The following is a 12,208-nucleotide window of genomic DNA, read 5'->3' as shown; positions in this document are numbered from 1 at the left end:
GAGTATAGGATTCTCAGTTTTTTCTTCTTAGTGTGGTAAACATGCCACTACACTTCTTCTGGCTTGCGTAGTTTTCAATGAGAAGTGCTTCTCTCAATGTAGTATGTCTTTTTTCTTATCGGTGCCTTAAAGATTTTCTTTTTATCTTTGGAGTAGTTTGACTATGATTTCTGTAGTTGGTTTTGGGAAGTCAGAGGTATAATTTATCCTGCCTGTTCTCAGAACAGCTTCTGGCAGTGGTTTTTGTGTCTTTATTAGTTTTGGAAAATTCTGAGCATTTATTATCTCTTCAGATACATTTGCTCCATTCTCTTTCACTTCTAGGATTTCAGCTGCATGTGTGTTAAATCACTTGATTGTCCCACAGCTCTTGGATTTTGTTTTTTGTTTTTTGTTTTTTTTCTTTCTGCCCTCACATATTTCCCCCTCTGTTTCATTTTGGACAGTCTCTTGCTTGATTCTCTTGAGTTTACTTTTGAGCCATTCCAAAGGTTTATTGAACTCTGTGTTCCCCTGATTCTCCTTTGTCAGGGTGGTTTTTTCCTTTCCTTTCTTGTAGAACTTATAATTTGGTTGAAAGATGAGTGTTTTATACTGGACAGTAGAGACTGAGGGCAGTAATATTTATGCCTGGCTATGTCTTTAGCATGGGCAGTTGAGTCAGTCTCATTGAGCTACATTTTGTATTGCTGGACACCCACAGTGCCTGTTAGGTTTCAAATTCTAGTCTAGAGTTACCTTTTTTAGGGTAAAATCTCATTTGCCAGAGGATTTTTCTTTTCTTTACTTTCCTTTTCTTTTTCCTTTTCCATTCCTTTTCTTCAAGATTTATTTATTTATTTGAGAGAGACTATGCAGGAGTAGAAGGAGAGAGAGAATCTCAAGCAGACTCCCTGCTGAGAGTTGAGCCGGACCCAAGGCTGGATCCCAGCACCCTAAGATCATGACCAGAGGTGAAATCAAGAGTCAGATGCTTAACTGAGCCTCCCAGGTTCTCCACCAGAGGATTTTTCTAATGTCTGCTCTACCTTCAACTTTGGATCTTACTTTCTTAGTTGTTACAGTGCCTCAGAGAGGGTCTCTGTCCCTAATATTCCCTTCCCAGGAGTACACTGATACTATTTATTGTCAATGTTTGCTAACACAATGGGGGTGGGTGGGTGAGGGTGCTAGAGTGGGAGACAGTCTGTTTTCCATTTATCTGTTTCAGTTTTAGGCAGACAGTATATTCTCAGAGACTTTCTCAGTGGTTCCACCTCTCTCCCAGGGGTAGGGAATCTCTACAGGTCTAGGTCTCTGATGTTTTCTATTCCTGCCTCAGGGATAGAGGGTGTTTTCTGTTAGCTTCCTTCAGTTTATGCAGAGTCCAACTAAAACTAGTTATTCCATAGAGTATATCTGTTAAGATTTTATAAATGTATTTTGTATTCTGATCTGAAGCCATCTCCCTAGGCATTTTCCTAGACTTTTCTGTCAGTGGCACCAGAGATGGAGAGTTTTTGGCATCAAGAATGTTACTAAATAATACTTGTAAATACCATTTAATAAATAATATATTTTCACTTTTCATATTGACTCTATAAGTTTTATTTCTTTTATTCTTTTTTTATTGAAGTATAGTTGATACATCACGTTTAATTAGTTTCAGGTGGGGGTGCCTGGGTGGCGTCAGTTGGTTAAGCAACTGCTTTCTACTCAGGTCATGATCTTGGGGTCCTGGGATCGCGTCCTGCATGGGGCTCCTTGATGGGCAGGGAGTCTGCTTCTCCCTCTCTCCTTCTGCCCCTCCCCCTGCTTGGGCTCTCTGTCTTCTTGTCAAATAAATAAAAATAAAATCTTTAAAAAATAATTAGTTTCAGGTGTACAGCATAGTGATTTAACTTCTCTATACATCATGCTGTGCTCACAAGTGTAGCTACCATCAGTCACTGTACAATACTGTTACAGTACTATTGATTGTATCCCTTATGTTGCCCCTTTTATCCCTATGAGTTGTTCATTCTATAACTGGAAGCCTATATCTCCCACTCCCCTTCACCCATTTTGTGTATCCTCCCCCCACTGCCCCTCTGGCAGCCTTCAGTTTGTTTTCTGTATCTGTGGGTCTGTTTCTGCTTTTGGTTTTATTCATTTGTTTCGTTTTTTAGGTTACACATATAAATGAAATCATCTCACTTACCATAATACTTTCCAGCTCCATCCGTGTTGTCACAAATGTCAAGATTTCATCCATTTTGTGTGGCTGAGTAATATTTGTGTGTGTGTGTGTGTGTGTGTCCACATACAACATCTTCCTTATCCATTCATCTATCAGTGGACACCTGGGTTACATAAAAATAATGCTGCAATAAGCATAGGGGTGGATATATATTTTCAAATTAGTGTTGTCATTTTCTTTGAGTAAATAGCCAGTAATGGAATTATTGGATCATATGGTATTTCTGTTTTTGATATTTTGAGGAGCCTCCATACCCTTTTCTACAGGGGCTGCACAATTTATAATTTCACCAACAGTGTGCAAGGGCTCCCTGTTTCTCCAGTCCTCACCAACACTTGTTATTTCTTGTATTTTCTATTCTAGCCATTCTGGCAGGTGTAAAGTGATACCTTTGTGGTTTTGTTTTGCACTTCCCTGATGATTAGTGATCTTGAGCATCTTTTCATGTGTCTTTTGGCTGTCTGTATGTCTGTTTTGGAAAAAATGTCTATTCAGATCCTCTGCCCTTTTTTTTTTCTTAAGTACTCCATGCCCATTGTGGAGCCCAACCTGTGGGGCTTGAGTTCACAACACTGACAAGAATCGGGTGCTTAACTGACTGAGCCACTCAGGTGCCCCATGTCCATTTTTTAATTCTATTATTTGGGGTTTTTTTTTTTTTTTTTGTATTGAGTTGTATAAAAGTTATTTATATAGTTTGGGTATTAACCCCTTAAGAGATACATTATTTTTCAAATATTTTTTCACATTCAGTAGATTCCCTTTTCATTTTGTTGATGGTTTCCATCTCTATGCAAAAGATTTTTATTTTTGTTTCATATTATTTATATTTTATAAATATATTATTAATATTTATATTAATAGTTTCATTTTTGCTTTTGTTTCCCTTGCTTAAAGAAACATATCTTGGGGCACCTGGGTGGCTCAGTGGTTTGGGCTGCTGCCTTCGGCTCGGGTCATGATCTCAGGGTCCTGGGATCGAGCCCCGCATCGGGCTCTCTGCTCCGCAGGAAGCCTGCTTCCCTCTCTCTCTCTCTGCCTGCCTCTCTGCCTACTTGTGATCTCTGTCTGTCAAATAAATAAATAAAATCTTTAAAAAAAAAAAAAGAAACATATCTTGAAAAAATGTTACAACATCTGATGTCAAAAGAAATTACTACCTATATTTTCTTTTAGGAGTTTTATGGTTTCATGTTTCACATACAAATCTTCAGTCCATTTTTATTTTATTTTGTTTTGTTTTATTTATTTATTTATTTATTTATTTATTTAAATTTACTTGACAGACAGAGATCACAGGTAGGCAGAGAGCAAGCAGAGAGAGAGAGAGAGAGGAGGAAGCAGGCTCCCTGCTGAGCAGAGAGCCTGATGCAGGACTCTATCCCAGGACTCTATCCCAGGACCCGGGAATCATGACCTGAGCTGAAGGCAGAGGCTTTAACCCACTGAGCTACCAAGGCGCCCCATTTTTATTTTATTTTTGTGTTTTGTGTAAGAAGGTGGTTTAGTTTCCCAGACCTGTTCAGTGTTCCCAGCACCATTTATTGAAGAGACTGTCATATTTTCATTGTACAGTCTTTCCTTTTTTGTCATGCATTAATTGATCATTTAAGTATGTGTTTATTTCTGGGCTGTTTATTCTGTTCCATTGATCTTTATATTTTTTTTATGCCAATACTGTTTTGCTTTGATTACTTTAACTTTGTAATATATCTTGAAACCTGAGAGTCCTGGCTTTGTTGTTCTTTCTCAAGGTTGCTTTGAATATTGGGAGGTAGGTTGGGGGTCTTTTGTGGTTACATACAAATTTTAATATTGTTTGTTGTTGGTCTATGAAAGATGATGTTGGTATTTTAATAAGGATTCCATTGAATCTATAGATTCCTTCGGGTTTGAACTACTCTCTAATCATGCATTTTACTGACAAAAATTCTGCATGGCAAGTACTAGGTCAGTTTGGTTGTTTTAAACGATATGGCACTTCTGACACCAAAACTGTGGGGTTTTTTCCCTGTTATCAGTCAGTTTTTCAACTCTCTGGACACCAATTAGATGTTCTACAATTCAGTTCAGTTCTGATACTGAGTACCTGGAATTAGTGCTGACCTCACAGGTTTGATCTGCCCCCTACTTAAGATGCCAGTCACAGGTCCTGGACCTTTGTTACTTCTCACCAGTTGGCTGTAAATCTAAGATTCCTCTGACCCCCTCTATGGGTTCGGTAATTTGTTAGAAATGGCTCACAGAACTCAGGAAGACACTTTACTGTTACCAGTTTATTTTAAAGACGACAGCTCAGTAACAGCCAAATGGAAAGCTTTGCTCATGGAGATGAGGGATGTGGATGGGCAGGGAGGAAGACAAGATGCAGAACTTCCATGCCGTCTCTGGGTCCACCCTTCCAGTACCGTGAGTGCTCACCAACTGGGAAGCTCTCCAGGCCTTGTGGTGTAGGGTTTTTTGGGGGTTTTGTTTTTTAAAATTTTATTTATTTACTTGACAGAGAGAGTCAGAGAGCACAAGCAGGGGGAATGGCAGAGAGTGGGAGAAGCAGGCTCCCCGCTGAGAATGGAGTCCACCGGGGCTGAAGGCAGATGCTTAACTGACTGAGCCACCTAGGTGCCCCAGTTTAGGGATTTTTATTGTAAGTTCACTTATGTAGGCATGGTTGATTAAATAATTGGCTGTTGATTGGTTATTGGTGATTAACTCTGTTTCCGGACCTTTGGGAGTGAAGCTGAATATTTCAGCCCTCTAATCACATCTTTTCCTTTGACTGGTAAACTGACATTTTGAGGCTGTGTAAATTAGGCCCACCTGGAGTCACTTCATTAGCATGTGAATGAACAGGGCTTATTGGATGAATAAGAAAAGATGCTCCTTTCACCTACATCACTCAGGAAGGATTTTTAGAAGCTCTTATGTCAGGAACCTGGGATAACACCAAATACATATTTCTTATTATATCACAATATCACCCTATGGACTCAATAAAGAATTGTCGAATGAATGAATTTTTGTAATTGTTGTTGCTGTCCCTTTTTTATGCATAGCTCTTTTTATTTTTAATTACCATAATACTCATTTCTAAGAGTATAAAAAATGTCTTTTGTGGTCTCTCTATATTTTACTTTTTAGGCCACCTGAGTGGCTCAGTCAACCTTTGGCTTGGGTTGTAATTTCAGGGTCCTCCGATCAAGCCCTGCATCTGGCTCTCTGCTCACTGGGGAATCTGATTCTCCCTCTCCCTCCCTCTGTGCTCTGTCTCTCAAATAAATAAATAGAAGTCTTTATATTTTACTTTTAAGAAATTGAATATATTTGACATGTAACATTGTGTAAATCGGAGGTATACAACTTGTTAATTTGATACATTTATATATTGTAATAAAGGGGCCCCTGGGTGGCTCAGTGGGCTAAAGCTCTACCTTCAGCTCAGGTCATGATCTCAGGGTCCTGGGATGGAGCCCCGCTATCGGCTCTCTGCTCAGCAGGGAGCCTGCCTCCCCCTCTCTCTCTGCCTGCCTCTCTGCCTACTTGTGATCTCTGTCTGTCAAATTAAAAAATATATATATTGTAATATGATTGCCATTTCATTTCTGAACTTTCACTTAGAGAATGTCCATCTTTTGAATAAAAACGTGTTTAAGTTTTACAGAGATTGAAGGAAATTCTATAATTATACAAAGTTCTTATCACATCATTGGGACTTTTGAAGATGGGGGGAGGAGCTTTATCTTCTTTAGCCTTCATAAGGACTCCAAAGAGAAAGAATATTCAGTGTGTGAGCCAGTGATATATGTACCTTAGAATAGATACAGTGTATTTTTAGCTAGTGCAGTAACAAGATGTATGAGAGGAAGAAGAGAAAGAAACAACATCATTGCACTGAAGTTTACCAAAGCCTTACTTGGAGATGGAGACAAGATTTGTTAAAGTGATATCAGCTTCAAATTCCTCAGCAACTGAAACATCTGATGTTGGCTTTATCATTTTTTTCCCCAGGTGATCTACTGTTCTTTTGGTGGAACATCCAAAGGACTGCACTTCAATAACTTAATAGTTGGACTTGTCCTTCTTACAAGAGGCAGAGATGAAGAGAAAGCAAAATGTAAGCACTTTTATTATCTCAGAGTGATAATACTACATTGGTGTGTAGAATAATTTACCTGAAAATTCTGATGACAGTCAAAGCATTTGAGTTGATATTTCTCCAAAGGAAATATAAAAGTGACCAATAGGCGCTTGAAAAAATGCTCAACATAATCAGGTATTAGGGAAAGATACATTAAAATTAGAGTGCATATCTACCGGAATGGCTGAAACAAAAAAGATTAGGATTGGTGAGGATGGAAAAGTTGCAACGCTCATACGTTGTTGCTGGGTGTGTAAAATAGCACTGTCACTTTCAGAAAACTGTTAGATAGTACTTCAGACTGTTACACATTGAGTTATCATATGACCTGGTAATTCCACTCCTGTGTATATATCCAAGAAAATTGAAAAAATGTTTTCATTAAAAAAATACACCTGAGTATTCACAGAAGCACTGTGCATAATAGTCACAAGATGGAAACAACCCTAGTGGCCATCAACTGATGCATTCACCATAAACAAAATGTATATGTCTATACGATAATACACTACTTGACAATAAGAAGGAATAAAGTACAAATAAATGCTGCAACATGGATTAACCTTTAAAATACGATGTTAAAGTTACAAATGCCAGTCACAGTAGGCCACATAGTGTGTAATTTTACATGTATATGAAATGTCTGGATTAAGCAAATCCGTAGACACAGTTGATTAGTGATTTCCAAGGGCTGGTGGACGACAGGAAAAATGGAAAACAACTGCTAATGAAGGTGGGTTTCTTTTCAGGTTGAAAGTTTTTATTGGAAATTTCCCTGGGAAGGGGCACCTGGGTGGCTCAGTGGGTTAACCTTCTGCCTTCAGCTCAGGTCATGATCCCGGGGTCCTGGGAGTGAGTCCCAAATTGGGCTCCCTGCTCAGCAGGGAGCGTGTTTCTCCCTCTGTTTCCTAGGCTTGTGCTCTCTTCTCTCTCACTCACCCTCTCTCTCTCAAATAAATAAGTAAAATCTTAAAAAAAAGAAAAATAAGTTTCCCAGTGGAAGTAAAGGCAAGTGTTTCTGTTTCATAGGATATACATATAACATTTTGCTCTAAGAATTCCCAGGTTTTTATCCTTGGCCACTGGATGTTGGGTCTTTCTCTCTTCCATCTTCCTTTTCTAACCTGCCTTCTGACTGTTTCCCCTAAATCTCTAAATCCCTGAATTTAGACTTTTTTTTTAATAATTTTGCTTTTTTACAGTTTTATTGAGGTGTAATTGACTTAAAATAAAATGCAAAATATATAAAGTGTAGATTTTTATATGTTTAGACACGTATATACCCACATCATCACAGTTAAGATACTGATCGTATCCTTAAAACCCAATTAGAATTTAACTGTGATCCTGGTTTTTCAAATTAGCATCCCTCTACCAACAAACAAATACTAGAGGCTCCAGGCAGCCAGTAATTAAAAATAACATTTTTAGAGGGTCACAGACATAAGCATATATTAACATTTTTTCATTTTTTAAAAAAAGATTTTATTTATTTATTTGAGAGAGAGAGAGTGAGCGTAGAAGCAGAGGGGAGAGGGAGGAGGGGAAGCAGACTCCTCTTTGAGCAGGGAGTCCAATGCAGAGCTTGATCCCAGGACCCCAGAATCATGTCGTGAACTGAAGGCAGATGCTTACCTGACTGAGCCACCCACCCAGGCGCCCCTCTTTATTTTTATTATACTGTTGTATTAGTTTTATAGGGATGTCCTAACAAAGTACTGCAGACTTTCATAAGTGGCTTAAAACAGCAGAAACTTACTATCTTACAGTTCTGGAAACTGGAAGTCCAAATTGAAGATACTGGCAGGGCCCTGCTCCCTCTGAAACCTATAAAGAAGAATGCTTCCTTCCTGACTTTTCATGGTGTCATGTTGGATGTTCCTTGGCTTGTAGCTGCATCACTCCCAATTTCTGCCTGTCTTTTCACATGGTTTCCTTCTGACTGTGTTTTGTTTTCTCCTCTTACAATCAGTCATGTTGGATTAGAGCCCACCGTGATGACCTCATATTAACTCGATTACATCTGCAAAGACCCTCTCCCAAATAAGGTGACATTTATGGGTACTGGGCTTTACCATCTTTAGTGGAGAACACAGTTCAACCCATAACAGGTGGTCAAAGCACTCGAGCAAATAATCCATCTGAGGAAATTTGCAATGGGATGCAGGAAGGCAGGCAGCGAAACCCACCACGCCTTCAGAGGAATGGAATGTCTCTTCTCTCTTTATATCTTCTACCTTTCCAAATAAGTTCCCATTCACAAATACCTGCAGGTTGGGTTTCAACATATCTTTCTGGGAGATGCAGTTCAGTCCGTAACAGCAATACTTCAAACATACATATAATATGTACATCCACCAAGCTTTATTCTTAATATTATATCATATTTGTTCCAGGTCTTATTTTTTAGGAAATAAAATATTACAGCCAAAGCATGGTGCTATCTCTCTGTATCTCTCCGTGGTTCTATCCCCATTCTTCCCTTCACAGAGGTAACCACTCTGATGAATACAGTGCTCTTTCGTTCCTCATGTAGGTCTTTATATAGTTATGATGTTGTAGAAACCCTTAAACATATCTTCACCTGTTTTTCAGATTTTAAACTTTTTTAAGTAAATGGTATATGATACAGATTATTTTGCAGTTTGCTTTTTCCCTGAATATTTTTTATATTTATCCATCTTGAAATACTTACTTCCTTTATTCTAACTGCTATATAATATGTCATAGTGTGTGTATATCTCAGTTTACCTATTTTCTTATTGATAGACATTTATCTTTTTTCCCTCTGAGTTTTGCTATTACTGATAATACTCCAGTGAACATTGTTGTATCTCATGCACATGTGTGAAAGTTTCTCAAGGGTGGAAGTTGAGTTGCTTAGAATCTGAATTTCTAGCATATATTCCCTTTGCTAGACTTGGCCAAGTGAATCTCCAAAGTGGTTGCAGTAATTCATATTCTTAGTAACAGTGTATAATAGTTCCTGTTTCTCCCAGTTTATTGCTAACACTTAGTATTGTCACACCTAAACGTTTTTGCAAATGTGCTGTGTTTGAAAAGATACCACATTGCTGTTTTAATTTGTATTGCTGGTTTTCATTTTCTTTCTTTTTCTTTTTCTTTTTTTTAGGAATAAATTAAATTATATATTTATAAAGTGTTTGGCACTGGTAATCACTCAGTAATATTTACCTCTCTCTTCCTTTCCTACTTATACCAAGGTATATTTAATCCATGGTAAGTTTAATTTATTCTTTTTTTTTCCCTAGACATTTTTAGTCTTTTTGCAAGTGAATCTGGGAGCTATGTTATACGGGAAGAAATGGAAAGAATGCTCCATGTGGTGGATGGTAAAGTCCCAGATACACTCAGGAAGTGTTTCTCAGAGGTATATTTAAAGATTTACATTTCATCTCTGCTTATTACAAAGTATTAATTCTTAGATGTTTATGTGCAACATATTATTGACATTTTTGTTTTTAATGGTTGATGTTTCAACGGTTTATGTGCTGTGCTCAGAGGTCCATGACACTTAACTACTGCTGTTATTTGTGAATCTGAAAATTCCCAATTCTGCTTTAAAGAAGTGTCTGTACTTACGGTATAATGAAACACACTCTTATATTCTGACACCAACACAACTGGTGATCTGCAGGAAGCTGAGCATTGCTCACATTGTAGTGTCATTGCTTTTCATTGTACAAATGGCCTTGAGCCATCTGTGACACTGGGACCTGTCAAGGCTTATTTTGTCATTCATTTGACTTAACTGATTTGCATAGTGAAATATTTGGGTCTGAAAAACCTGTTATTTTTTTTTCTGTTTTCATAAATATATTTTTATTGTAGAAAACCTAAACAATTAAAAAAAAAAGCATATCTTTAACAGAGCATATTCTCCACCCCACCTCCCCTACCCTTTTCATCGGTCTGCTAATATGGGAAAAGTCCCTAGAGATGGTAGAGTAAAAACCCTTTTAGAATTTTCTGATCCTTTCCTGCAGCACACTCAGTGCTGCATATTTCTTATGGCTGGCTGTTTGACTCATTTGCATTTCACAGATAGGACAGCCCCTTGCTGCTCATAGTTTTATTCAGCTTAATTTAGTCACCTTCCTAACTGTGTAGGCACTGATTGTCAGTACTCCAGCCATATGCATATATGTGGTTCTAACGTCTCTTTGGACCCTCTAGCTTTAGCTTTTCACTATTCTGTCTTTGAGTTTCTTCTGTGTTGATAGCACCTGGAGATTTCCCTTTCTTGCTTTGAGCTCGCTGGTATGGTTTTTGGTCACTTTTATGGTGTTAGATTTTACTCAGCATTTCTGTGTGTTTGTTACAAAAGGTTTGGTTTCCTGCATTTTATAAGGGGGATAGGTGGAGATAGGCAGGAGGTGGCTGAGTGGAGTTATTTTGTTTAGGGTAGTTGGGAAAGGCTTGTCAGATAAAGTGACATTTGAACCAAGAATTTAAAGGATGAGAGATACAACCTGCAGATATCTGGGAAAGCATTTTTCAAGAAGAGAATACAGCAAAGGCCCTGAGTGGGGAGCGTGCTTGACATGTCCAAGCAACAAGTAACCTGCCGTAGAGTAAGAGAATAGTAGGAAATGAAGTTACAGAGGTTGGGGAAGGAGGGGCTGGGATGAGGTGGGGAGATTATATGTGGCTCTGTAGGACAGTGTGAGTTCTTTGACTTTTACCCTGAGTGAGATAAAACACTGGAGGGTTTTGGGCAGAGGAATGAATACATGAGGGTTGTTTTGTTTTGTTTGTTTTTAAGATTATTTATTTGAGAGAGAGTGTGAAGGGGAGGGGAGGGGCAGTGGGAGAGGGAGAAAGAGAATCTCAAGCTCCACTGAGTGCAGAGCCCACCCGCCTCAATCTGATGACCCCAAGATCATGACCTGAGCCAAAACCAAGAGTCGGACACCTAACTAACTGAGCCAAAGAGCCCCAACATAAGGTTTTGTTTTGGTTTTTTGGTTTTTTAAAAAAATATTTTATTTATTTGACAGAGAGAAATCACAACTAGGCAGAGAGGCAGGAGGAAGCAGGCTCCCTGTGGAGCAGAGAGCCCGATGCGGGGCTCGATCCCAGGACCCTGGGATCATGACCTGAGCTGAAGGCAGAGGCCCCAACCCACTGAGCTACCCAGGTTCCCCCCAATGTAAGGTTTTTAAAAACATGATCAGTTTGGCTCTTCTGTAGAGGGTAGGCTAAACAGAGACCACCTGAGGTATCTGAATAATCCAGGTAAGAGGTGGTAGTCATGTAGATCATGGTATAGTTGTGAGGTGATGAGGTTTCAGATTCTGCATTTATTTTAGAGAGAGGGTTGACAGGAATTTTTCTTGTATTGATTATGGGCTGTGGTAGAGAGAGAAGAGGAGATGACTAAGGTGTTTGGCTTGATTTATGAAGTGAATGGAACTTCCTTTAATTACTATGGCTTATATAATTAGAGGTAAAAGTTTGGGGTTTGATATCAAGGGAGATTTAGAACATAATTAAATTTGAAAATCACTTTAGACATTAAAGTGGAGATGTCAGTTGTGCTTTTTGATATATAATTTAGCGTTCATGAGATAGGATTTGTTGGCTTACAGTTGAGGATGAGATCATCTTGGAGTGAATTTAGATAGAAAACAGATTGGAAGACTGAGTCCTGTACTCCAATGTTCAGAGATTAATGAGTTGAAGAAGAATCAAAACAGGAGCCTGAGGAATAACCTGTGAGGAGAACCAAGAGAATAGTGCTCTGGAAGCCAAGTGATGAAAGTGTTTTAAAAGAAAGGAGTACTTACACCAAATAAACTGAAAGGTCAAGTGAGTTGACCTTTGATCATTGA

The 12,208-nt window shown here is 38.6% G+C and overlaps 1 protein-coding gene across 3 annotated transcripts in view; it reads left to right on the top strand.

Annotated features, from left to right (window-relative positions):
- Positions 1–12,208, top strand: part of USP32 (ubiquitin specific peptidase 32) — a 240,214-nt gene that overhangs the window by 123,207 nt on the left and 104,799 nt on the right. For all 3 annotated transcript variants that reach the window (XM_032322826.1, XM_032322827.1, XM_032322828.1), the window contains exons 3-4: positions 6,224–6,329; positions 9,626–9,744. In XM_032322826.1, coding sequence (XP_032178717.1) covers positions 6,224–6,329; positions 9,626–9,744 — 225 coding nt within the window. The remainder of the gene's footprint in view (positions 1–6,223; positions 6,330–9,625; positions 9,745–12,208) is intronic.

This window comes from Mustela erminea, chromosome 18, assembly GCF_009829155.1.
Source record: "Mustela erminea isolate mMusErm1 chromosome 18, mMusErm1.Pri, whole genome shotgun sequence".
Classification (NCBI taxonomy): Eukaryota; Metazoa; Chordata; class Mammalia; order Carnivora; family Mustelidae; genus Mustela; species Mustela erminea.
This window is presented reverse-complemented; position numbering and strand designations above follow the sequence as displayed.